At 39.8% G+C, this 26,692-nt stretch overlaps 1 protein-coding gene and 1 long non-coding RNA gene across 3 annotated transcripts in view; one reads left to right on the top strand and one right to left on the bottom strand.

Annotated features, from left to right (window-relative positions):
* The window catches only part of CLINT1 (clathrin interactor 1), a 57,831-nt gene extending 44,294 nt beyond the window's left edge, over positions 1 to 13,537 (bottom strand). The window contains exon 1 of one of the 2 annotated variants that reach the window (XM_021076894.1): positions 13,303 to 13,537. In XM_021076894.1, the coding sequence (XP_020932553.1) occupies positions 13,303 to 13,343 (41 nt within the window). In that variant the 5' untranslated portion in view covers positions 13,344 to 13,537. The remainder of the gene's footprint in view (positions 1 to 13,302) is intronic. The other variant, XM_021076893.1, reaches the window with a different exon arrangement.
* The window catches only part of LOC110257284, a 214,572-nt gene continuing 201,430 nt past the window's right edge, over positions 13,551 to 26,692 (top strand). The window contains exons 1-2 of the long non-coding RNA XR_002339697.1: positions 13,551 to 13,644; positions 18,515 to 18,622. This is a non-coding gene — a long non-coding RNA (uncharacterized LOC110257284). The remainder of the gene's footprint in view (positions 13,645 to 18,514; positions 18,623 to 26,692) is intronic.

The following is a 26,692-nucleotide window of genomic DNA, read 5'->3' as shown; positions in this document are numbered from 1 at the left end:
CAGACTGTGTAACATAATTCCTGTGCATTCCTTCTAATAAAGTAACACAAGTGACAGAGGCAAATGAGCAAATTTCATCATCCACTTCACCTTCTATTCCATAAGATGGTCATATTTATTTGTTTACAGATTTTTAAACATTTATTTAACCCTATGGGCCAATGTATTATTATCCCCATTTTACAGATGAGGAAACTGAGGAACAAGGAGGTTAAGTAGCTCACTTAAGGGTGAACAGCACCAGTGAGCTCAGGATTTGAACCCAGGTGGTCTGACTCCAGAGATAAAGGTCCAGAGCTTATGTTCCTAACTGTTATGCTATAAACATGATTTTAACCAGTGCCTTCTACTCTTGTCCTCATCCCCAACTCCAATCCAATATTCAACTCAGCACCAAGAATAAGGTACATATGTGGGATCATTTCACTCCTTTGCTTATCAAAATTCCTCACTGGCTTAATTCACTTAAAATTAATCTGAATTCCATGTAACAGCCTACAAATCCTGAGCCTACCCTTCTTTTTCCACATGCTTTTGCCATACTGTTCTCTGACTTTCCTACCAGCTCCTTCCCCACTCTGGGTCTTTGCTCACTCCATAAGGTCCTCTCTATGGAACACTCTTTCCTTTACTCCAAATACTCTACTTTAAATTCTTCACGTCTCTCTTTTTTTAGGGCCGTACCCATGGCATATGGAGGTTCCCAGGTTAGGGGTCGAATTGGAGCTGCAGCAGCCAGCCTATGCCACAGCTCACAGCAACAGCAGATCCTTAGCCCACTAAGTGAGGCCAGGCATCGGACCTGCATCCTCATGGATACTAGTCAGATCTGTTTCCACTGAACCATAATCGGCACTCCTAAATTCTTTAAGTCTTAATGTAGATACCATACCCTCAGAAAGGCATCTTCTGACCACCCTAATTAAAACAGCTCCATTCATCATTCTCAACTTTAGCCCCTTTTTTTCATAACACTAAAAAAAAATGTATAATTATTTTGCTTACTTGTTCTTTTCATCCATCCCCACCAAAACTTGCTTATAACTATACTTCAAGTACTTAACAAAGTTCCAGATGATAAGTAAATATTTGTTAAGTGAATAAGCTAGGTTACCTGTAGTTTCCTGCAATCCTTAGTACCAAACCTCATTCTCTGTCGTATGGTTATCTGACATGAGAGGTAAACCTATAATTTGAATTTTCTTTATGAGAGATTACACAAGCATTGAGAATATACTTTAATTCATTCATTAAAAGATGATTATCACCATTTATTCTAAACTCATCTCTTAAAAATGTTAATTATGTATAATTATTAAGTTATTTCTTATTAATCAACATGGCCAATGGAATATTACCTATGTTCAATTCAAACATCAGTTTTATACCTCCAGCAAATTTCTCAAGCTAACTCGTAATGTTCAAGTTACTTGTATTTGTTTTAATTATTTAAATTGGCATAATTTTGCTATTTTTTAATATTTAAAGATTTTTAAAAAATTGTTTGGAAAATGTGACTCAGCATATGACCAGTTTTTTCCAATTTAAGTAAAAAGGATATGAATAATCTATTTGGTCTGGGGGGTAAAGTAAGCTTAAATCTACACTAAGATATATATCCTAAGTTTATCTACAGAAAATTAATCAATACTTATTTCTAAGAATGTCACAAATATTAAGTATTTTACATTAGCTTGCTAGGTAAAGTGCCAACATCCAGCATTCTAATTAGAATAATGCTGACATAATTGAGACTTAATCAGTAATCAGTTGTTAGTATAAACAACTTAAAAGCCAAATAGGGGTTATAATAAGAAGTAAGTGAATTACAGGCAGATGGTTTTAACATGAAATACCATTACAGAAAGTACATTCTAGGAGAGCATAGTATTCACATAATCAGATTATCTACAATATATCTACTTGTATTAACAAATGTTTTGATTTTTGTTTCTTCACAGTTACCTGATTTATGGAAAACAAATTACATTGCTGGAGGTGGGAAAAGCAGAATAGAACAGCAATGTGGCATCCTTCACAAATCTTATTCTCTTAAGGTTTAAAAATATATGAAAACAAAACATTAAACTTTAATTATCCAAAAAAAAAAAAAAAACCCCTAAAAAAACCAACAACCACCACCGGGCTTTCAAAGAGATCTTTGTCCCAAATGCCAACTCTGAGTACTGTAGGTGTTCCTACATAATGAAAATATAGAGTAAATTTGAAACATCTTGTGCTAGAAAGTGAAAAAGCACTCAAAAAAGGGGAGGGGTTCATGACAGAACACAGGACAGGCTAGCTTCACAGGGCACTCACTGGCTAAATGAATGACAATTTGAGTACTGAATTAATAAGAACAGTAGTGTATTACAACTCACTGAATAAAGTGAAAATCCAAGAGCAGGAGGAAAGAAAAGAAAGAGCTCTTACCTAAAGGAAGACGGGGAGGGGTGAAAATCACCATCTGTAGCCATTATAGTAAAGACTGGCTCAAGCAAGCATCAGTAGATGCTAAATACTTGGGGGGTGGAGGGGACAGGACTCCAATGAGGAGGCGGTCTCAGGGTATCTCTCCATAGACTGCTTATCAGTTGCAATGAGACAAATAGCAACTATATGTTGGAGGACCCAGATAACTTGAGTCAGTTGACTGAATGATCAAAATTAACATCACTAGATCCTATTGTGGCGCAATGGAAACAAATCCAACTAGTTAGTATCCATGAGAATGCAGGTTCAATCCCTGGCCTTGTTCAGTAGGTCAGGGATAGGCCCTGCTGTGAGCTGTGGTGTCAGTTGCAGACAAGGCTCAGATTCCATGTTGCTGTGGCTGTGGTCAGCAGCTGCAGCTCTGATTTGACCCCTAGCCTGGGAACTTCCATATGCTGCAGGTGCAGCCCTAAAAAGCAAAAAAAAAAAAAAAAAAATCACTAATGGGAACATACAGAAATTGTTTTCCTCCTGAAAAGGACACAACATCGACTTAACCTAATTTTACAGCTCAGAATACATAATCTGAGGAAGTATCAGCTAAACTTGAGGAATATTCTATAAAATAACTGGCCTACAATCTTTAAAACTGTCATTTTTGTTAGCAAAGAAAGGTTAATGAACTCCTTATTAAAGGAGAGTAAAGAGATATGGCAATTAAAGACATGATCCTCAACAGAATCCTATAATGGAGTGGGAAAACTAGCAAAAGTGGAATACAGAATACAGAGAGAAAATTGTTTTCAATGTTAAATATTCTGAATCTGATAACTATATCATAGCCATATAAGAGAATAATCCTTGCTCTTAAAAAAGGCACATTTAAATAGAGGCAAAGGGGGCATGTAATCCACTTTCAAATGGATCAAAAGTGTGTGTGTGTGTGTGTGTGTGTGTGTGTGTGTGTGTGTGTGTGTGTAGAAAGAGTGAAGAGGAGGAAAATGACAAGCAATTATGGCAAAATCTTAAAAATTGTGAATATGGATAAAGGGTATACAGGTGTTCTCTTTACTATTCTTAAAACTTCAATTTCAAAATAAAAAGTTATTTAAAAATCTGCCTCTCTGTACAACTCTGTGACTGTGCTAAATGCCATTTGATTCAACACAGTAAAAATGGTTAACTTCATGTTACATGAATCTTATTTCAATAAAAAAAATTTTTTTCTAAAACTACCCCTTTAAGTAAAACATATAACTTGGAACAAAGTCAAACTTCATGCAAAGATTAGTTGGTTTACTTCTTTCCCATTTCAAGCTGTCATTTTCTCAACTCAATAATTTGAAAAACATTTTATTTCAGTGTCAAATTAGGCAATGACTAGCCTTCTCAAGTGCAATCATTCCTCCATTAAAACACTGAAGTTTTCATAGAGTGAACATTACAATGATGTTTTTAGATATAGAGTGCATAAATTTTAATGTAGAGGAAGTTTATTACAGTTAAAACATTATGAAATTTAGGCTCACCTGGTTTTTATAATGTCATTTTATTTTATAAGTTATAGTAAAAGGAACAATTAGAAATACAAGTTATGCAAATTTTATTCTTTTGGTATACCAACTACCACACCCCTTTCCCTAAACCATGTTAGCATGCCAAGCAATTTAAAGTACTTCTATAAATCCTGCAGGTTAAACATTTTGTTCAACTAATAAAGAGGCCAATTACACCTCAATGATTCTCTTAGGATATTCTAGTGACATAAAGTTTTCATGTAACATGGTACCTATTACCATATTTAATGACAAAGTTAATAAAATCTAGCAAAATGTTTTATTTAGATACAATACTAATAGAATATAACTCTAAATAACTAGGACACCCATTCCCACTTGCTAGAAAAACTTTCAGTCAAATATTTAGCATAAAATAATTGACAACTGTTTTGGAAATTACAAATTCAACGATATATATATATATAACACATCACCAATTCAAGCACAAGTCCCTCAAATGCAATTTCTAATAAATTTTGAAAGTCTAAGCACCTAAAGTCCACATTTTTTTTAAGTATGGGAATATTATTCCTATTCAACAAGCTGAAACATTCCTATTCTGTACTTAAAGCAGCACAGACTTACACCATTTTGTAAGTTTAATTGTGAAACAATCTTTCCTATTGCTGACAATTACTTAAGGCCACTTGCACAGGATATTTAGTAAATCAACTTTGCTTTTTTTCCAAAAAAAGAAAGGACAGTGTGATGTTTTTCTTATCAAGAGATATCGTATGTTAAGCTGATTTCAGAAGCAAATCAAATATTCCAAGTATTAAAACATGAGTATAGTCTATAAGAATTATTTGCATTATAGATCCTAACCCTAGTTTTTCTAGGTATGATAAAACTGAAATAATTTTACTAGAAAAAAATTTACTGTTAAAAGAGTTTATTTTAAAATTTTGCAACTTTTAAATTTCTACTAATTAGAACTAATCAAAGGAATGAGTCTTTTTCCACCTATATCTTTTCATTTTAGGTTAGAGCTTTTTAAAGCTATCTCACAATGAGAAAACTTAATAAACAAAACAAAAGCAGAAACCATGAATTTACTGAGAACACAAGGGTAAACATTTTCACAACTTGTTGAACATCTACTCTCACACTGAGCTAAGAGCAATACAGCAGTAAACACAGTAATACAGTCTCTGCCCTCAAGGAGCTTACATCCCGGAGGCAGCAGAAGCATCCACAAAGAAAGTAGAGAGGAAAGAGTGACATGTCTGAATGCAGGCGTTTTATATAGAAACAGAACACTGAGAGAATGAGGGAGAGCGGTGGTAGACGAGGTCAGAGGGAGCAGCAGAGCCAGACCACGTAGAGCCTGCGAAGCAGCAAAATGAGAAATGGCTGGAGAGTTCTGAGCAGATTTTAAGAATCACGCTATTGCTATGCACAGAACAGATTACAGGGTTAAAATTTTTATTTGGCTTCATGAGAAATGAACCACACATCAGCAGCTCATTCAGTACCAAACTTATAATTATAACCAAACATATCAAATTAAGTATAGTATTTCAACCATGATGGTTTAACTACAAATAAAAAGTTGTAATCATACAATCTTATGTCACTTCTAAATATTAAAAGTAATGAATGAATATGCACTGTTCTTTAATGATTTGGTAAAACTCCATGAAAACAAATGGCAAGGAAAACAAGAAATGGTATTTTCAATGCATGTGTTTTTTCCTACAATAAAAATAAAGGCTATCTGTACGAGAATTTCTTTAAAGATTTCAAAAACACACGTACACTTTTACCACATAATGATGAGTTTGTGTAGAAGTTACAAAAATCATTTACATTAGAATTAAGTAGAAGTTAACTCTCCTAAGAATTTCTAAACCCAATAAAATGTCAAAAGAAGGCACTGTAAAATAACTGGCTAACTGGACTTATGTTTTTTTTCTTTTCTTTTCTTTTTTTTTTTTAGGGCTGTACCTGTGGCATATGGAAGTTCCCAGGCGAGGGGTCAAATGGGAGCTGCACCTGCTGGCCTATGCCACAGCCACAAGTAAAGTGGGATCAAAGCCTCATTGTATGCCAGATCTTTAATCCACTGAGCAGGGCCAGGAACTGAACCCATGTCCTCCTGGATACTAGTTGAGTTTGTTACCTCTGAGCCACAAGAGGAATGTCAAACTAGACTTTTCTTAAAGACAAACATGTCTGGCTATTGCTTCACATTCTCAAAATCACTTATGCTTAATAATTCATTAGCTAAACCGATCCACAGTATAAGGAGCTATCAACTGGTTCCAATGTGGGAATACATTATGTTCTTTTACCTGTATTTAATTTTTACACTAAAGGGCTCTGGTAAGCCAAGAGAGAGAATTCCTCGCCAATTTGGGAGAGTATGTTGAAAAACTAGAAAGCCCTTTCTACAATATGCTTTCCTTATATATACTGGTCATCTATTATCAGAGATTATGAATTGGATTTATTTTAGAGGGTTCTTTTTCTTTTATTCAATCTCCTTAAGGATAAACTGCTAACTTCAATTTGCCTTCATAAAATAAATCTTTTTATATTTTAGAAGAAATATTTCACATTAGTAGTATCTCTAAAATCTTGAGAAAGTACAGGAGTTCCCGTTGTGGCTCAGAGGTTAACAAATCCGACTAGAAACCATGAGGTTGTGGGTTCGATCCCTGGCCTCACTCAGTGGGTTAAGGATCCGGTGTTGCCGTGAGCTGTGGTGCAGGTTGCAGACACAGCTCAGATCCCACGTTGCTGTGGCTCTGGTGTAGGCCGGTAGCTACGGCTCTGATTCGACCTCTAGCCTGGGAACCTCCATATGCTGCGGGAGCAGCCCAAGAAATGGCAAAAAGACAAAAAAAAACCAAAAAACAGAAAAAACAAAAAAAAATCTTGAGAAAGTACAAAGCAAGTTGAATAAAAATTAGAAGATGGAGATTGCAGTATATCTTTCCAAAGACACTATTCCTCAACACGTCTTTCGAAAGGGTTGTTTCTGTAATATGCTTTACAGTATTAAAGTAAAAGCATTTATAGTTTGGTAAACACAAGGCAGAACAGAGATATTTTTAAGGGTTTTCCTATATGTAGGTCAAGACGTCTACTCAGGGGAACAGTTCTAGGAGTGAATGCTCAATGAAAATAATGATTCATGAATTAAAACAGTTCTTAAGTACTTGTAAATAATCTAGTCTGACATTTTCTTTATTCTTTCAAACACTATATCCCTTTGATTTTTCTAAATGTTTTTCTAAATTATTTTGTGCATTACACAGTAATAGCGTTTCAAGAGTTTATGTCAAGGGTTATGCTAAGTGTTCCACATAAATTTAATCCTCACAAGAACCCTGTAAAATAAATGTCTATTTTACACATGGGAAAGTTTGGAGATATTGTTCTAATTCCCAAGATCACTATTTCTCAGTGATGGACCTAGGACTGCAATTCAGTTCTGATCTCTGAACCACAAACTTCTTGCCAAATACACTATATTTCACATGGAAGTGCCTATGTATGGGAGCATGTATTCAACTAGCAAATTAATGTAAATATATAGACAAATACATATAATTAAACTAAACAATAAATGCTCATATGTGAAACCTTAAGAAAAATTAAAATAGTTAAATACATTGTCCCAGAATGTTAATAAATGTCAGCTAAGACTAAAAAGAGTTAAATCTGTATACATAAGACCCATTACAAGTACTAAAAAAGGACTTTAAATCTATGAAGTAGTCTTGCTGCCCCCCCCCCCAAATTGGAACTTGAATTTATCAAGTGAGCAGATACAATTACCACACTGCAGGAAAAATAGAGGTCAGAGAAACAGTTAACCCTCTGGGATCCAATTAGCAAAATCCAAAACGAAGGAAATGCAAAAAAAAAAAAAAAAAAGCAGTTTCTTCAACATATAAACTAAAAGAGGGGAAAAAAAACACGTATACATTAAGAGAGTCAAGAGATATATCCACCAATCAGAAACATCAAGGAGGAATTATGAAGCAAATGAGAAATAAATGCTGGCTGGACACTTGATATTAAATAATCATCTTTTTAAAAGGTGTGATAATGGTATTGTGGTTATGATGGGGAAAAAGATGACTCTTTACCTTTTGAAGATTGATATACTTATAGATGAAATGATACAGTGTCTGGGATTTGCTTCAAAATAACATGGAGTGGGAGTGGTAGGTAGAGGCACCGATGAAGCAGGACTAGTCAAACTGTTGAAGTTAAGTCGTGTACATAGAGGTTTATTACAACAGTCCCTCTATTTGGATATATTTGAAAATTTCCATAATAAAAGCCAAAAAAATAAATTCCAACTAGACAGATCAAAACATGGAAAATAAAATAATAAAATTTCTTCACAAAAAGTTATTTAAGCTGCCTATACTTCTCCTCTTCTGTTAAAGTAAATATTAAATAGGAGTTCCCGTCGTGGCGCAGTGGTTAACGAATCCGACTAGGAACCATGAGGTTGTGGGTTCGGTCCCTGCCCTTGCTCAGTGGGTTAACGATCCAGCGTTGCGGTGAGCTGTGGTGTAGGTTGCAGACGCGGCTCGGATCCCGCGTTGCTGTGGCTCTGGTGTAGGCCGGTGGCTACAGCTCTGATTGGACCCCTAGCCTAGGAACCTCCATATGCCACAGGAGCGGCCCAAGAAATAGCAAAAAGACAAAAAAAAAAAAAAAAAAGTAAATATTAAATAAACATTGGAAATAAGTAAGAAAACAATACAAGAGCAGAGAAAGAAGGTTCAACTGTGAAGCCACACTGTAAAACCTGGGAGTACTAGTAAGTGGTACTTAAAAAATGCCAAATACTTTTAGTGCATGTATCAGTAAACAGAGGAAAAACTACTTGTAAACACTAAGGGTACAGGAAAATATAAGAGGCAGCTAAGTGGTTTTTATAAGTGCCTTGCAGCAGTACTAAACAGACTAATTTAAACTACAGAAAATCACCCCTAAGAAATGCTGGCAAAAGGTTATTAAGATTTCACCTTTCTTTGGAATTCAATTCTTAGTATCTGCTTGTGTCCAGTTACTAGAAGAGAGGAAGGATAATGAATTTATTGTTACTGCAATAACGGTTACCTACAATTGGTTCAAAGAAAAGTTGACAGGGGGAGACTAGAAGGCTGACAATCACCTTTGTTTTTAAGAAGCAAACTGAATATAGAGATTTACTGGTAAGATAGGGGGAAAAGGGGAAAAACTATCTCAGGACTGAAAGAAAGGGTAAACCAACGATCAGTTCAAGTTGAAGCATATTTGTAAAGGCAGGTTTCTTGAAGGCAGGCATTGTATTTTTCGAGTTCAGAAAATACAGTACTACTCTGATAACTAATAAATACATTATCTGTTGAAGTAACTGGATTAAATATTTTCTATAAAAGCAAAAGGTTCTTCCTCTGGAATTAGCTAGACTAGAAGAGTAGTTTCCATACTAATGTTAATATTTAGACACTAAAAATATGCAAAGAGGAGTTCCCTGCTGGCAGAGCAGGTTAAGGATCCAGCACTGTCACCACTGTGGCTTGGGTCAGTGCTGTAGCACTGGTTCAATCTTTGGCTCCAGAACTTCTGCATGCTGCCGGATGTGGCACAAACAAACAAACAAACCAAATAAAACAAACCCAACAAACAAAAAACCATGCAAATAATGCTAACAAAAATCAACTTATGGGGGTAAAATACAAAGTATTCTAAGAGAATAACTTAAAATGGTCCATCTATAGCAGCTGCCTTAGGACCCTGGCCAGCACAATTTCAATCACTATCATAAAAACAGTAAGGGCCACTGATGGAATAGATTTGCCATTAATATTATTCCCTGCATGAAGTAAGAAGCAGTAAGAAGCAGTCTGATTTACCACTATCAGGTTACCTTCACTAGATTTCTGAAATCTGGAAAAAAAAAAAAAAAAAAAAAAAAAAAAAGAACTATACAGAAACTTGCAATCTATACCATACATGTGATAACAAAATTTAAAAGTACACAATTATGTCACAGCCTCAGATAAAGGGAGGCAGGTCACAGGATGACAATGGTCAAGCTAGTCCCAGTTGGTGGGAGTAGTGCCACTTATCCTTTCCTGCCACAACTGTGTTTTATGCAACTTGAATACAAGTGGGAGGAAACTGGCACTCCATGCTCTGGCTGGCCTATGGCTTTATCTGCTTTTCCTCAGTTTCATAATGTTCTGCAAAACAGAGCCATTTAATACCACCAGCAGGTGCAATAGTTTTGCAAAATATCTTCCCAATCTCCATAAAAGTCTTCAAAGTCTCAAAAGCCAATATTGGAAATACAGTATTATACTTAAGAACTGCCACCATACTGGATCTAATAGCAGCTCCAGAGGACACATTTTCAAAGAGGCTATTTTTCTTTCTGAAGTAAACATCACTGGATAGAGATATATGCTAAATAAAAGTCCTTATTTCCCTGAGTCATGGATTGCACTTATTTACTGCATAAAGCATTTAAATATAACATTTATTGATTGCCACATTAAAAAAAATCTTTTTTTTTCCAGCTGAAACTGTTTCTGGAAGATAATGACTTTCTAAAATTTATCTGTTGTTATGAAATACTTGTTCCATTTTTTTCTTTCCCTCGATAGAAATGCATGTCTCCAAAATGCCAGCGAAGCTGGAAAAACTGTTACTCTAGCCCAATCCCATCATTTTGAAGGGAATCCAAAGTCTGCAGAGTCATGTGTTTCTGCCTCAAAATATACATATGGCTAATTTAAAAGGCAGTATCAGAATCTGAACCTAGGTCTCCCAAACTTTTAACCAGTGTTCTTCATCCAAACCCTCATTTCTATTCAACCAAGCTCTCAGAGCAGTCCTTAATCACTTCTCTGTTTCCTCATTTCCTAGCTTCCTCATCACCTTATTCCTTTGATAATCAGAAGAGCCATTCTATGGATCTGCTTCCACCTCCATTACGGTAATTTAAGGTGAACTGTCTAACTGGACATAGTGCTACAGTTACTGGTTCTGTAAAAGGCTTACATTTGGGAAGAAGAATTTGTTTTCTCTTGCCAGGGAAAGATGAAAATTAAATTTTGAGTATGTCTCAGTAAAATAACCTCACGTTCTAATCCTAATATCATGTGTCAGACACCCACGAAAGCTTTAAAAAGTCCTTGGTGGCAACATTCTTACATGTTATTGAATAACTTGGTTCAGGTCTCCATTCTAAATTGGGTAGTAAAATGGAAGACAAGTTATTTTTCACAACGGGCTCTCCCCTTAGATGACTTGGTGACTACTTACATGACAAATTTAATTTGAAGATTAGTAACAAAGGTGATACAGACACTATGAAATGAACAAGAGCAAGAATATTGCCTTGATTTGTCTCTTGAAAATGTAGTCTCTTCAAATTTTTAAGTACCAGAAATTTAGTCTCCTAAGATAACAAGGTTTTTTTAAATTGTTTTTCTGCTTCTGTCCTCGGGCTAAGATATAAAGAGGTAGTTCTGCAGAGACTTTTGCACTTTTAAAGATTATTTTAGCTGGTATCCCAGTCTTTCTACCGTATATTAAAAAATAACCAACGAACTTGCATCTGGAAAAGAACTATGATTTTATTTTATCTTTGGAAAGCAAAAGGTATATAAATAACAAAACATCCAAAATAAAGGATTGAGAGCTTAATGATCAAATGAACAGTTTATAAAGGAAAATCAGCAAATCACTTTTCAAACGTGGAGTTTCTCTCTTAACGAAGTTTAGCCTTACTCTTGATGCAGAACACTGACTATGATTATCAAAAGCATACAGATCTAAACATATTGTATTAAGGGCTTTATATGCTATCTAAGCCCTTAGCCCTGAATTCTCATTAACATTCTAAGGTAAGTGTCTATCATTATTTTCATAATGTACCTGAGAAAACTGGGGCACTTAAAGATGAATTAATCTGTCAAGGTTACAGAGCTTGAATCCAGCTCTGCAGGTTCAAAAACCTGTACTCCTTAGGCACTCTACTACCTTCTTGGTAGCATAGAAAATCTGAAAATATAGTCAAATTCTAAATCCTATCTGATGCACTATCCAAACCACTGTGAATTTTTTTTTAAAGTTGAAGTATAGTTGATTTAAAATATTACTTTTAGGTGTACAACACAATCATTTGACATTTTTCTATTATACTCCTTTGAAAGTTATTATAAAATACTGACTACATTCCCTATGCTGTACATTACATTCCTGGATCTAATTTATTTTATACCTAGTAGTTTATACCTCTTAATGAATTATTTTCTTCTGGTGTCACGAAAGCCTCAAGAATTTGCCATCTACACTTTCTGATTTTAGGTTGGGTGAGCAGCACAAATGAACTGTTTTTGTCACCACACTTATTGCATCATCACTAAAACCCAAAAGGAAGGGGACTGGTTAAATTCCTAAACTTTATTTCCTGCTGGCCTAGAAGATCTTACTTAACCCCTGTTACATCACTGTAATATATTCACTTTAAGTGTTAAGGTTTCCCTAGTGGTAGTAAGACACTAAAGTTATCACTTAAGTTTTAAAGAAAAAAATCAACTATGTATTAGTCATTTTACCTGTCAGGGGAGTTAAAAGTGGATCAACAGGATATAAACCTGGGTTGCTTTCTTCTTGAGGGGAAATGAAGTGTAGGGGAAAAGGATCAGAAAGAAAGAATCACAGTAAGTTATGTGGTGATCTACTCTCACTCGTATTAGACAAGCAAAGGATGAGTCGCCTCTTGAGTAACTTCAGTCTGACCACAACGGCCACTTGTTACACCTACCACCCACTCCAACACACCAGGTTCATTAAGGATTAAAAGAAACCCAGCAAGGTAAAGGACACATCGTGACCAAACCTAAGGTCTCCGCACCACAATGAGGGGCGCAGAGAACCCGTGAACTAGGTCCCCTAACCCCAAGCGTTCGCTGCTGCCCAAGAAGCAAAGCCCAAAGCCCGCAGCCAAGAGAGCTCTCCGGCCAGGGCAGCGACCCAGCTCAAGACAACCCTGCTCACCCCCCTGACTAAAGCGTTTATAGCTGGAAGGGTGAGGGTAGGGACAGGGTGAGGAACGCCTGGGCAGGAGAGAATGCGGCTAAGAGGATGTTTCCAAAGAGGAAGGGTCCCTTCCCAGACTCGCGGACTGGGACGCGGCCCGGGGCCGGGGAGACAACCGGTCGCCGCCATGATGGGGCCAACCAGCCGGGGGGCGTGACGCTGGCGGCCCCGCGCGCAGGGCCGGCTCCTTCCCACCCACCCCCTTCTCCCGCGTGGGCCTGGGCCACAACTGCCCCCCGATACTCACGCTTTGTCCACCAGCTCCCGCACTTTCCACATGTTCAACATCGTGCCCCGAGCGGGCCGGGCCGCTACCCCCTCTCCTGCTCCCCACGGACCCCGGAACACTTCCGCGTCGGGGCTGATCCAGGCCTGGGTCGCTGCCGCCGCCCGCCGCCTCAAACTCCCCCAGTCAGCTCCTTCTCTTGCCACAGCCGCGGCGCCGCCAGTGACACGTCGAGACGCGGGGGCAGAGGCGCTGCGTGGAGCGGAAGTGCCTGCCTTTCCGCCGGCTGCGCGCAGGGCACGCTGGGACTTGTAGTTCTCTCTGCGCGCCAAGCGGGACAGTTAAACAGGGAGAGTTGGAGAGGTAAGGTTAGTGTGCTTCCTCTTAAGCTCTCGGGGTTCTCCGTGCCCCTCCCGAGCCCCCTGAGCCACAGAATCTCAAACTCTGGGGGTGGGGCTCGGCACTCTGTACTTTAACAAATCCTCCATGCTCACGTTTCAGAACCAGGGGTGTAGAATCTTGCCACACTCAAACTTGCTTTTCAAACATAAGGTATTATTATGTTAATAATGATTATAAGGAAGTGTGATTGGCCTATGTATTACTCATTTGCAGAAGCTACTCTGTATTTGGTTCCAAATGTCTAAATATACTTCCTTCTCTGGGCTTTAATTTCCATCCTTGTAAATTGAATAGGTTGTGTTTCAAAACTTTTTCCATCCTTGTAAATTGAATAGGTTGTGTTTCAAAACTTTTTCCACTCTTTGACACAGTGCTTTGATATTTAGGCAACTACCTGCTATCCTTGTTACTTTATTATAAAGCTCGGAAACTCAGTTCACATTCCATGGGAAATTGTAGAAAAACAGCAGCACAATACTTATGACAGGCCCAAGAACTTGTCAGGTGAATATTCTTACCACATTCAGTGTTTTATTGCAATAGTTGTCACTTCATTTTTCTCTTGACTCTTTTTTTTTTTTTTTTTGTCTTTTGTTGTTGTTGTTATTGTTGTTGTTGTTGCTATTTCTTGGGCCACTCCCGCGGCATATGGAGGTTCCCAGGCTAGGGGTTGAATCGGAGCTGTAGCCACCCGCCTACGCCAGAGCCACAGCAACGCAGGATCCGAGCCGCGTCTGCAACCTACACCACAGCTCACGGCAACGCCGGATCGTTAACCCACTGAGCAAGGGCAGGGACTGAACCCGCAACCTCATGGTTCCTATTCGGATTCGTTAACCACTGCGCCACGACGGGAACTCCTCTTGACTCATTTTTGAGTTGGGCAACTTTGAAGTTCCTGTGGTCCAACTAATTAAACTTTACAGTTCTTTTCATTGTACATTTTTTTCTTTTTACGGCCAAAACTGTGGCATGTGAAAGTTCCCAGGCTAAGGGTCCCCTCGTAGCTGCAGCTGCTGGCCTGCGCCACAGGCACATTATCAGCGGGTCTGAGTCTCATCTGCGACCTAAGCTGCAGCTTGTGGCAACACTGGATTCTTAACCCACTGAGAGAGGCCAGGGGTCTAACCCACATCCTTGTGGGCATTGTGTTGGGTTCTTAACCTGCTGAGCCACAGGGAGAACTCCTCACTGTACAAATTTTTATTGAGCATTTTCTATGTGTGGGGAGTGAGGAATACAGTTGGGAAGAAGACAGGCAAGGCCTCAGCTCTCTTGGATCTTAAAGGTCTTTGGAGGAAACATAGTGATCAAGGAAACATTTAAGATAATTGCTGATAGAAAGTGCTTGAAGAAAACGGGAGATAATGTTGTGGAGAGTGATGTTTGAGGAAAATAACATTATGGAATATTTAGAGTCTCTCTGAGGACATTTTATTTAAGCTGAAACTTCAGTGATTAAAAAGCTGACCAAAAGAAGAAAATTCTGCAAGAAAAGAATTCCTGGTGTAGGGTGGGGAACCGATGAAAACTCTAATTCACAAAGGAGACGTGAAATTGATAGCTGCTAGTAATGAAGCTAGGTAACAATGATCCCAAATCAAGAATCTAGAACCTCTGACCCCTGGTTAGTCTTCAGGTCAAATCACCTCTTCGTATTGCATCTATTTAATAACTAGAAGCAGCTTCGAAAAGGATTTCAACAAGACTTTGAGATTAAGGCCCAAGACAAGCAAAATTGATTGAAAGAATTGCCAGGCAGAAAAGTACAAAAAAGCGGAAAAGGTGCAAAAGCAAAGCTGAGAGAAGACAGCTGTGCTCTGGCAGACAGATGGAAGTGAGTTGGAGAGGTGACGAGGTGAGTGGGGAGGGTAGTTAAACATGAGCAGAGGTAGGTAGAGAAATCTGGCTTTCAGATGTTTCCTGTTGAAAGGACTGTCCAGCCCAAGCAAGATTCAAAGGGTGGAATGTGGCCAGGGGAGATGAAAAGGAGAAACTGCTTTGCATAAATAAAAGCTGAGCGAGTTAACTTTCAAACAAGTGGGTTCAGGGTACACCCGCAGAATAGGCCTAGCATAAAAATAACCACATTCCCCACCCTAGACCTGTTTGCGCCTTTATAGCAATTCAAGCAGCTTCACCAGAGTTACCCAGAGAGTACAATCTTGTTATCTGCTGCTACAATACCAAGTGTGAAAGTGTCTTGACTTATTCCAGAGTTGCCATCCTGTGGCAGTTTCACAGTTGACCGATGCCATCTAGAATGCACCAAAAACCTGCCTGTCTACCTTTGATTCAAGAGAATTTCAGTGGACTCAGAACTAGACAAGGAGAGGTTGTTAAAAAGTGGTTCTCATCTCCAAAGACTAATCATGTGCATTTTAACAAAGTGTTCCATTTTTACCCTTTATCTTGCAAGTTTGGGAAAGGTTTCCATAGTAACTTCTTTGTGGCAATTTAAATGTGTCCACAGGAGAAAAATAAACAAGAAAATGTCCCACCTACCTCTCTTCAGGAAAACATTATTTTTCACTAAATGGGCTTTTAGTAAGGCCAAACCAACAAGGTTTGAAAGCAATTGTACCTAGCTGTGTTATTTGTGTGAGAGGAGCAGCTGTAGACATTGCTTATCTCATATGGCTGGCTCCTTGGTGTTTCCTTTGGAGAAGTTTAATTCATAGAACCGGGGTGTGGCAGCCATGGAAAGGCATCGCCCAGATTTTTCTTCTAGAAAGTAAGTTGAGAGGAGTGTGGATGGCCAGTGCTTCCAAAGCCACTTCTTGGGGTTCAGCCACAGCATTTATGCCAAGGCCCTGCTATCACTGGGCTCTCCCCAGGCAATGACTGAGCATGGTGTTGTTCATCTTTAACATTCGTTCAATATGACAAGTATTTGGAGCCAGGCCATTTCTGCCCAGTGCAGGACTCCTCTGCTGGGCCAGCATTGCCTTAGTCTCCCCGTCCACCTGGTTCAGACTTCCTCAGAGCATTGCTGCTGTTGGACGGATCTTCTTCCTACCCAATCTTCCTTCTTTCCCTTTTCTCCCTTGACAGAACTTCCTTGTGGTCTGAGACTCTTCCCAGCTACTCTTGTCCCTTCTTCCCTTGTTTCTTCAAAGGCATTTCCTCCAGTTAATCTCTTACACATCTCATTCCATTTTGGCTTCTGCTTCTTGCAGTTTCCAAACTGGCATAAGAGGCAAACAGCTGTACCTTAGTTTCAATATTTAGTCCAGTGCATGTTGTTTTTGATTCTACCTAAATGCTCCTTTCTAGAAGTAAGGATACTTGGTTTTTAGTGATACTACGAGGGTTGCCACAAGAGATAGGCAGATTATATATTGTGCAACCCCAGGCACCATTTATGTGGACTGCCAGGAGCTGTCAGATAACTGACCACAGAGAGGTAGTATAAAGTAGCGATTAAATAGTGCAGATTCTAGACTCAGGCAAACCTAGGCCCAAATTCTGTATCTTTATTCAGTAGCTTGGTCATTCTGGATAATTTAAGTAAACCAGGATAGCATAGTAGTAAACTGGAACTCTGGAGCCAGATTGCCTGGGTTTCAATCTTAGTTTTGGTACTTACTAACCATATGATCTTGGTGAAATGATTTGACATTTATGTGATTTGGTTTTCTTATCCTAATAGGGGATGACAGCCACCTAGTTTAAAGGCTTTTCAGAAAAGTAGGATAATTTTTAAAAAGAACTTAGAACAGTAACTAATAGAAAATAAACACTCAGTCAATGTTAATGATATTGCCGCTGCTGCTACTACTACTTCTGTTGGTAATTGTGTTCATCTTTAACATTCGTTCAATATGACAAGTATTTGGTAAGTGCCTACTATGTTCCAGTCTCTGAGCTAGGTGGTAAGGTGGTAGACCTATAATTGGAGATAAAACGGACTTAGTTAACAAGCAAATAGATATGGTAAGCCTAGTAAACTCAAAGTGATGTGCAGAGGCACAAATGAAGTAATATCTATGACACATTTCATATTGGGTCCTGCATATAGTAAGTGCTCACTAAATTCTACCTCTTTATTATTGTTAAGTCCCTTCTGTGGGTTTCAGCTTTTTTCCTTATAAACTGAGGGCTTGGTGTCAGAGTATCCTACACCTAGACCTACACTGGAAATCCCTACACATCTTTCAAATCTGTGGGTTCTCTTTCCCAGCCTTTGAGTTCCTGAGTCAGTAGGTATATTCTTCCCTCTACTTGCGGCCACAAATGACAGAAACTTTCAAAACTAGTTTAAGCAGAACAAGGGAATTTATTGACCCAGGAGACTGACGTGTTCAGAGATAGAACTCAGACTTGCCTTGGGAACTTAGCAAATATTGTCAGAACTCTCTCTGATTTTCATCTTCCTTTACTGAAGATAAATTTCTTTTAGTTGGCAGGTAATAGGGCTATTACCTTGTGGGGAATGGGTTCCATTTTTTCAATTAGGCAACCAATCAAAGAACCTTTAGTCTTTGATCCACTGAGGTTAATGGAACAGGGAATGACACTGATTGGCCCACTTTGGATCATGTGCCTATCCTAGGGCCATGCACTTCGGAATTGTTAGCTTGAGGAGAACCTCGTAGAGTGGGGAAAGAGAAGTTCTCAGAAGAAACTGTGAAGAAAGCCATGCCTCACCAGACAAAAGCAAGAATTGTTTACTACTGCAGGTCTAAGGCAGGGTTTAGGAATCAGTGTTTTAAAACACCTCTTAAGGGATTTTGCCAGGGTTTGGAATGCCCTGGGTTAAATGACACAAGGTCCTTACTAGCAATGAAACCTTTTTTTTTTTTTTTTTTTGGTCCATGTTACACAAAAGTTGGATATGGAGAGAAAAAGAGACAAGAATGCTGCGGGGGATGATAGAAATGAAAAAGAAGCAATGAAGAAGGGCAGAATTAAAGGGTGCTGCAGCATCGTGCACCAGGTAAGCCAATAGCAGGGCATGCCCTCATAACTCTGTTGTGCTGACAGGTGGGATTTTCTTGGCTGAGATGCAATCTCTTTTCAGTATTGTCCACAGGGCTCAGGTGGGCCTATTCAGAAATCCTGGTAGGTGTGCTAAAGGGCCAACACAGGTGAAATCCTTCTGCAAGAATGCTCAGGGCCTTGAGCAGGTGAGATGGAGGCAGAAATGCTCTTGGAATCATTTTCCTGCCTCCCGGGATGCTCTTTCTCCTTCTGTACCCTGACCACAGGCCGGTCCAGAGTAGATGTGCTGCTCCTAGTGGCTGGGCCTCTGAAAATCTGTTCACCAGAAGCCACCAGAGTGTCCTCAGTGAAGCACCGAGGCAACTTGCGATGGTGGGAACTGATCCTGTGTTGTCAAGTCAGACTCAGTAGTGCATGGGTGTGGATGTCAGAAAGGATGGATTTTGAGGCAACATCTTTCTGGATAAGGTCAAGTGTTCTAGGAAAGCCAGATGTCCAGAGTCCACATGGAGGCTCTCTGCTGGTCCTTGGCCTTGATCAATTCATGGAAAGAATTGTGCTGTGGAGGAAGAGCTCACTGCAATGGACATCAAAAGATTCTGATTGACAGACCTGTGCTATGTAATAAACAAAATGAATGTAGCTAATAAATACTTGAGGGGGAGTTCCCGTTGTGGCACAGTGGGTTAAGAACCTTGAGTAGTATCTGTGAGGACACGGGTTCCATCCCTGGCCTCACTCAGTGGATTAAAGATCTGGTGTTGCCTCAACCTGTGATGGCAGATGTGGCTCAGATCCTGAGTTGCTGTGGCCATGGTGTAGGCTGGCAGCTGCAGCTCCAATTCAGTCCCTAGGCTGGGAACTTCCATAGGTGTGGCCCTAAAAAAAAAAAAAAAGGCTTGGGAGAGTTGGTCAGCACAAGGCATGCTTTTCCGTAGGAAAGATTCAACGTTCCATCTTTATTGCGCATCTGCAATGTGCAATGGTTAAATAGCTCTCTAAAACCTGTTGTTACTCAAGGAGCTTATAGTCTAATATGGAAGATAGGCTTGTAAACAAATAAGCAAAAACCACAGGGAGATATTTAATGAGGTAATGTCATGGTGGTGGCTGGGTGGGGTAGGGGGATTGGGGGTAGGGCACCAGCTGTGGTATTAGTAGGATTTGGTTCATGCCACATAGCTGTGTGACCTTGGCTAAATTCCTTGACCTCTCATGCTTGGCGTGCTCATTGGGAGAATGGGACTGAAAAGAGTCCCTGACTCATAGGCTGGTTATGAGGGGAGAGTGAGATGACATACATTAAATTCCTAGCACACCGATTGGCATGTAGCAAGGACAGATTAAAGAAGATCTCTTGTCATTACTGAACTGTTCATATCCAGACACCATGGGTGATGTGGAGAGGGTGTTAGAACAGGATCATTAAGGTGTTTAATAAGTATATATTGGGGGCATTTACCCCATTGCCAAAAATTGTGCTGTGAAAACAGACGCAATTCCTGTTCTCATGAAGTTTAGTCTGAGGGAGAAAATGGTTGTTAAACAAATAATGCCTCGATAAATCTATCATTGCACATGATGAAGGATGCTCTAGAAGAAAAAAACAGGGTGCTCTGAGAGGATATATGAGTGGTGTTTCCTTCAGATGGGACAGGGACAGGACCAGGAAAGGTCTCTCTGGGAAAGTGACATTTAAAGTGAAGGTGGAAAGCTAATTTTGAGTTTAATGAGGTAGAGAGGGGAAACATGTTCCAGATAGAAAGAACCGCCTGTGCCCAGGCCCAAGGTAGAACACAGTTTGACGAGTTCCCGGACGTGCAAGAAGGCCTAGTGAGGTTGGGGAGTGGTGGGGGAGGCGTGGTGGTAGATGAACTGGGGAGGTGAGGAAGGGTGTGCTGGTGAATTGCCTGCTTAATCCATTTTCCATGGATTTCTCCTGACCCCTGTGGAGGCCGTCACCTGCATTCGCATGGCTTCTGGCTTCCAGCTGGGTTCAGCTAAACATTGTGAGAGTGGATGAGAAAGTGGGGGAGATGGGAGTTCCCACTGTGGCTCACTGGCAATAAGGATGTGGGTTCCATTCCTGGCCTTACTCAGTGGGTTAAGGATCCGGCGTTGCCATGAGCTGTGGTGCAGGTCGCCAATGCGGCTTGGATCTCACGTTGCTGTGGCTGTGGCTCTGATTTGACCCCTGGCCTGCAAGCTTCCATATGCTTCAGGTGCAGCCCTAAAAAACAGAAAAAGGAAAAGGAAGAGGCATTTCTTTATCCTTCCTACTTGCTTTAGCAACATGGTTCTTGTGGTAGCTAAGTCCCTCTGTGGCCACCCTTCCATGGCTCCAGCTCTAAGTTTCTTTACCCTTTTCTCTTCAGGCTTTGGGTGCACCTGGCTCCTGGGTGCTTCCCCAGTTGTTGTGAGTTTCCTCACCCTGCCTGCACTGCTGTGAATTGTCCCTTTGTTGTGCTGGCTTCAGCTAAACTGTAAGATGGCCACTGTCTGCTGCTGAGACCCTGATCGATATAAAGAGTCACAAATGGAGGGACTTGTGTGCCAGGTTAAGAGCATAGCCTTTTAGATTTCTATCTATAGGGCAACAGGAAGCTACAAACATGCTTTTCACTTCCTTGCCACTTTTCTTCCTGCTGCAGCCCTGTTCTCTGCTTCTCTTACACAAAGAGGCTCCTTCTCAAGCTAAGTTAATCACTTACTCCTTCTCAAAACTCCCTCTCCCTTAGCTTTCGTGACCCCACCGTCTCCTGCGTCTAGAGGTCTACGTGTCAGATGCCTTCAGAAACCCTTTGTTCCTCTCCCTGGCTTGTAGAGGCTGAAGGGCTTTCTAGGGCTTCTCTCCTTCACCGTCCACATCAACCATGATCATCTCTCGTCTGAACTACTACACATGCTTCCTAATTTATTCTTCCAAGATCTTTTCAAGTCACAAATCAGACTGTGTTCAGCTTGCACAAAATGCTTCATTGGCTTCCCATGGGACTTAGAATCCTAACTTGAACTGGTCCAAATAGCTGTATCTTAGAGGAAATACTGATACTGTGACCTTCCTGTGGGTTAAAACGCAAGGCCAGTTCTGAGAAAGAAGGATGATGCTGGGTCATGGGCCTAGCACCCCTAAAATCCTTCATTGACAGTGTGACCGTGACCGTGACTCACCGACGGCACATGGAGTATGGAAATTCCCGGGCCAGGGATCGATTCTGAGCTGCAACTGTGACATATGCCTCTGCTGAGGCAACACAGGGATCATTAACCTGCTGTACCATAGTGGGAACTCCCTGGGAATACCTTTTTTTTTTTTTTTAAACACTTAAAAAATATATGTTTATTCTAGCCAATCCTTCCTAGGATAGGTCTTCATGGTATTGATTGGATTTTTGTAGCATCTTGGACTTTCAGTTTAGGTTTGGAAAGTTACCAAGGTTTGGTTCACAACTTGTTTATAAACCTTTCCTTGTTGTGGGGTTAACTTCTGCTGCTCTTTTTTTCCTGATGTGTTAATTTGACTAGTTTTTTCTTCTTTTTAATGCTAGGTATCTATTCTGGTGACACCTTGTTATTATAGAAAGGGAGTGTCATGAGTTTTATTTTGTTTGCAAGAAGTTTCCGACTGTGGAAGCTGCTTTTCCTGTGTTAGCAGTTTTCTTGAATTATCACTTGAATCTTAAGACTTCTAGTGGGTGGTATCTAAGTCTAGTTCCGGTTGGGCAGGTATAACATTAGAATTTCCCCATCTTTGATGATTCACCCTGAAAAGGGGCAGGTCACTGATCTGGGAAGCCAAAGATGTGATAGACTCAAGCACCTATCAGGAGGGGAGAATGTGGAGAAAGATGAGGCAAGGATTATTATCTTTTTGAAATACAGATTCATTCTCTTTCTTTGAAATTTTTCATTTGAAATGTTGTTACTAGTTTTCATATTTCCAAAAGTAAAATATGTTCATACGTCCTCATATATCTACCCTTTGACCCAACAGTTCAACTCCTGGGTTTTTATCCAAGAGAAATGGAGATCCAAGTCCAAATTCTTGTGCAAGCCTGCTTTATTCACAGCAGCTTTATTCACGATAGCCAAAATCTAGAAACAACCCAATGTCCATCAGCAGAGTACAGACAAAGTGTGATACACCATTTGAATGGAAGGCAACTTTGCAATGGAAAGGAATGCCCTACTGGGAGTTCCCTTGTGGTCTAATGGTTAGGATTTGGTGCTTTCACTGCTATAGCCCAGGGTTCAATCCCCGGTCTGGGAAATGATGCCACCATCAGACTGCTGCATACCTTGGCCAAAAAAAAAAAAAAAAAAAAAAAAATGCACTACCAATGCATGCAGCTTCCTGAATGAATCTCACAGACACGATCATGAAGAAAGGAAGCCAGATGCAAAGAAGGTTGAGGGGCACTGCTCTAGAGCTTGTGCTCTTGAACACCAGTTACCAACGCCTCTCAGTTCTCATGTGTATTTTCTTTTCTCAGAGAACACACTGAAGGGGTAGCAAATTTCATTAATAATGTGGATTCACAATCTTCTAAAATGTACCAGCTCTGAAATAGCTAGCTTAGGTATCCCCAATTAATCAAGTATGCATTTATCAAATAAAGCTTAATTTACTGTTAAAATATCATGATAAAAGAGGAGTTGCCATTGTGGCTAGCAGGTTAAGAACCCAACATACTAGCCATGAGGATGTGAGTTTGATCCCTTGTCTTGCTCAGTGGGTTAAGGATCCAGTGTTGCCACAAGCTGCGGTGTAGGTCACAGATGTGGCTCGGATACCACATGGCTGTGGCTGTGGCTGTGGCTGGCAGCTACAGCTCCGATGCAACCCTTAGCCTGGGAACTTCCATACGCTGCAGGTGCAGCTGTAAAAAGAAAAAAAAGGAAACTAGACACAAAAAAATTATGAATTCCATTCGTATAAAATTCTAGAACAGGTAAAATTAATTTTTTAAGTGAAATAAATTACAACTATGGTTGTCTGAGGTGGAAAGAAGTGTGGGAACAGGAAAATTAAAAATGAAAGTGATACACACTCATTTCAACAAATGAAACAATCCAAAAATACATAATGAAAAGTTAATCCTTTTCCATTTATTTTTACCCAACAATGGTACTCAGGTTAAAAGCATATATATTTTTTCCCACACTGTCTCCATGTTCATACAAGTATAAACAAATATATGGGCACATGTATATGTTTTGCTTTATGATTATACTGTACATGATGCTTGCTTTTTACAAAACCTGCTTAAAAATATATTATGGCTATCCCTTCAGTTCAATGTATATAGATCTAACTCATTCTTCTTAATACTGATGTGATTCCTTGATGTGAATATACAATAGTTTATTAAACCATTTTCTTATTGATGAATAATCAAATTGTTTCTCCTTTTTATTTTTGCTGCTATAAACAATGTTGCAACAAAACAGATCTTTGTACAACTATCTTTACCCCCGTTTAGAATAGACTCTCAAAAGTAGGACCAGGGAAAGATACATTGTATGTTTTTTTTATTCAAGAATGTTGCCAAAGAGATTATAGCAGTTCTTATTCTCACCAAGGAGCACATTGCAAAGCTCATTTTGTCACATACTCAACAGCAAACATATTCTTTTATATCCTATATAGAAGTCCCTTTTAACACTTCTCCCATTTTTCAGTCTTGTTTCTTCTTGGGTAGTATGGTCACACCCCTCAAAATTGTACTTTCAGGTAAATTGGGGGATGGGAGGCAAGCATGGCAGGGAAGGAGCTATTCTCACTCTTTTTGTTTTTCTTCTACTTGAGATTCTCAGCCTATGGGAAGAATGAAATGAGTGACATACCCAGAGATGGGAAAGCAGTTGCAAGCTGTAGCTCTGTAAGGGTGGAGACACCAGAAAAACAGTGACTTGAACCTAAAGTGGGTTCCTCAGCTGAGTTTGCCACCACTTTGCTTCCATGAGCATTGCATTTCCTTCAGCCTCTTTGCTGCAGATGTTAATTAGAAAGGCTAAGCAGAGCTAGTCAGAAAGGCCTTCTCTAACCATCCTGCCTGATACTGATTCTGTCATTCCCCATCACAGCAGCCCGCTGATTTTCATCCTGGTACCAACAGGAATCTGTGATTTTCTTATTTGTTTGTTTACTTGTGTTGGACAGGGTCTCAGAACTCAGAACATAAAACGGAATTTGAGAGAGTTTAACTGAAGAGAATGAAAGAAGTAGACCATTCGTGGAGCTAAGATCAGGGTTAAGGGGATTAATAAAGGTGGGGAGGCATTGGGGACTAGCAGCAGCTTCAGTTATCTGTTGCTCTGGAACAAACTGTCTACAACTTAGTGACTTCACAACCACCATTTATTTGCTCACAGTTATTCAGTTAGAGCAGGACTTGGTAGAAACAGCTCATCTCCACTCTGTGCTTGGTAGAGCTGGCTGGGGAAATTGAACTGGAGTTGAATGAGGATCCAGGATGGGTTCATTCAGACATCTGGTGCCTCTGTGCTGGGCTGGCTGGGCTGGCAAGTGGTGCTTGTCTCTTTCTCTCCATGTAATCTCTCATTATTTCATAATTTAGCCTGAGCGCTTACTAGGTAGCTGAGTCCCTGGAAAATTAAAGTGGAAAGTGCTGGGCCTCTCAAGGACTTGTCCCAGAATCAACAGAACATCACATTTGCCACATTCACCTGGCCAAAGCAAGTCACAAGGCAGATTCAAGGGGAAGTGGAATAGATACTACCTTTCAAGGGGATGATCAGCGTGAGCATATGGGGTTGAAATGAATCATTGCCAGCCGTCTTTTCAGACAACTGCCACACATGCTTCAGTATGAAAAGACGGAGGGAGAAAATAGAATTTTCAGGGAGTTCTGGTGCTATGGAGGATGTCTATCCTACAGGAGATGCGGTAGTTGAAATCTACTGCCAGAACTGTGGTGCTGAGGCAGGAAGAAGAAATACCCTGATGTCTCTCTTCCTGCTGCCTGATTTCCTGCCAGTAAAATGGAGCCTGGTTTATACAGTGCATAGAGGCATGTCCCACCTCTCTAGAAGGACGTCAGAAAAGGCCATTGACTAGATTGAGGATGGGAGGGCCATTGAAGAGAATCAGCATACTATTCATTATGTGTTTTTCATTAGAATATCAAGGAAGGGGAGCATCCATCCTGATCACAGCTAATTCCCTGGGTCTAGCACGTGTCTGGCCATTCTCAGGTACTCAATAAAATGTGTTGCATTGAGTTCAGTTATCTGGGAAAGACTCATAAACTTGACTGTCCTTCTTTCTGATACTACAGAGAAAACACCTGAAAGCTGGCAAGATGGAGGTTAATGAGAAATGGGACCAGCATGGTCCTAAGGCCGTATTTTCACTTTGGGGCAAGTCAAATTATAAAGCATGAATGCAAATTCCCTAGAGACAGAAATGGAGTGCTACTACAATACTTTCAGAGTCATAAGGACCAACCTGACCGCCCTGGTAATTTTCTGAGTGTTATTCTTTTCTCACTTGGCTCCCTGATGATGGGCTTTGATGCCCTTAATTAAGTGATATATTTGTTTTCCTTAATGTAGCATCTGAAAGAATGTGCCAGTTATTTTTTTTAAATTGAGGTATAATTCACATATCATATTATTCAGTCTTTTAAAGTGTGAATTGAGTGGTTTTTAGCGTATTTACATCCTACTTCCTAATTCCTGAACATTATCATTATCCTCCCTGCCTCCCCAAACCCATACTCATTAATGGTCACTTACTTTCTCCCACTCCTCCTAGCCCCTGGCAACCACTAATGTACTGTCTGGCTCTGTGGATTTGCCTCTTGTGGACATTTTATATACATGAAATCATGTACTACATGGCCTTTTGTGTCTGGCTTCTTATACTAAGAATGATGTTTTCAAGGTTCATTCATTTGTGGTATATATCAGTCCTTTGTTTCTCTTTTATGGCTGAATATTATTCTGTTGTATGGATGTGCCTTATTTTCTTTATGCATCACTTGATGTACATTCTTTCTACTTTGAAAAATGCCTCTATGAAAATACATGTACAAACGTT

The sequence above is a fragment of the Sus scrofa genome, chromosome 16 (assembly GCF_000003025.6).
Source record: "Sus scrofa isolate TJ Tabasco breed Duroc chromosome 16, Sscrofa11.1, whole genome shotgun sequence".
Classification (NCBI taxonomy): Eukaryota; Metazoa; Chordata; class Mammalia; order Artiodactyla; family Suidae; genus Sus; species Sus scrofa.
The sequence above is the reverse complement of the archived record's forward strand: the minus strand, read 5'-3'. Positions and strand labels throughout refer to the sequence as shown.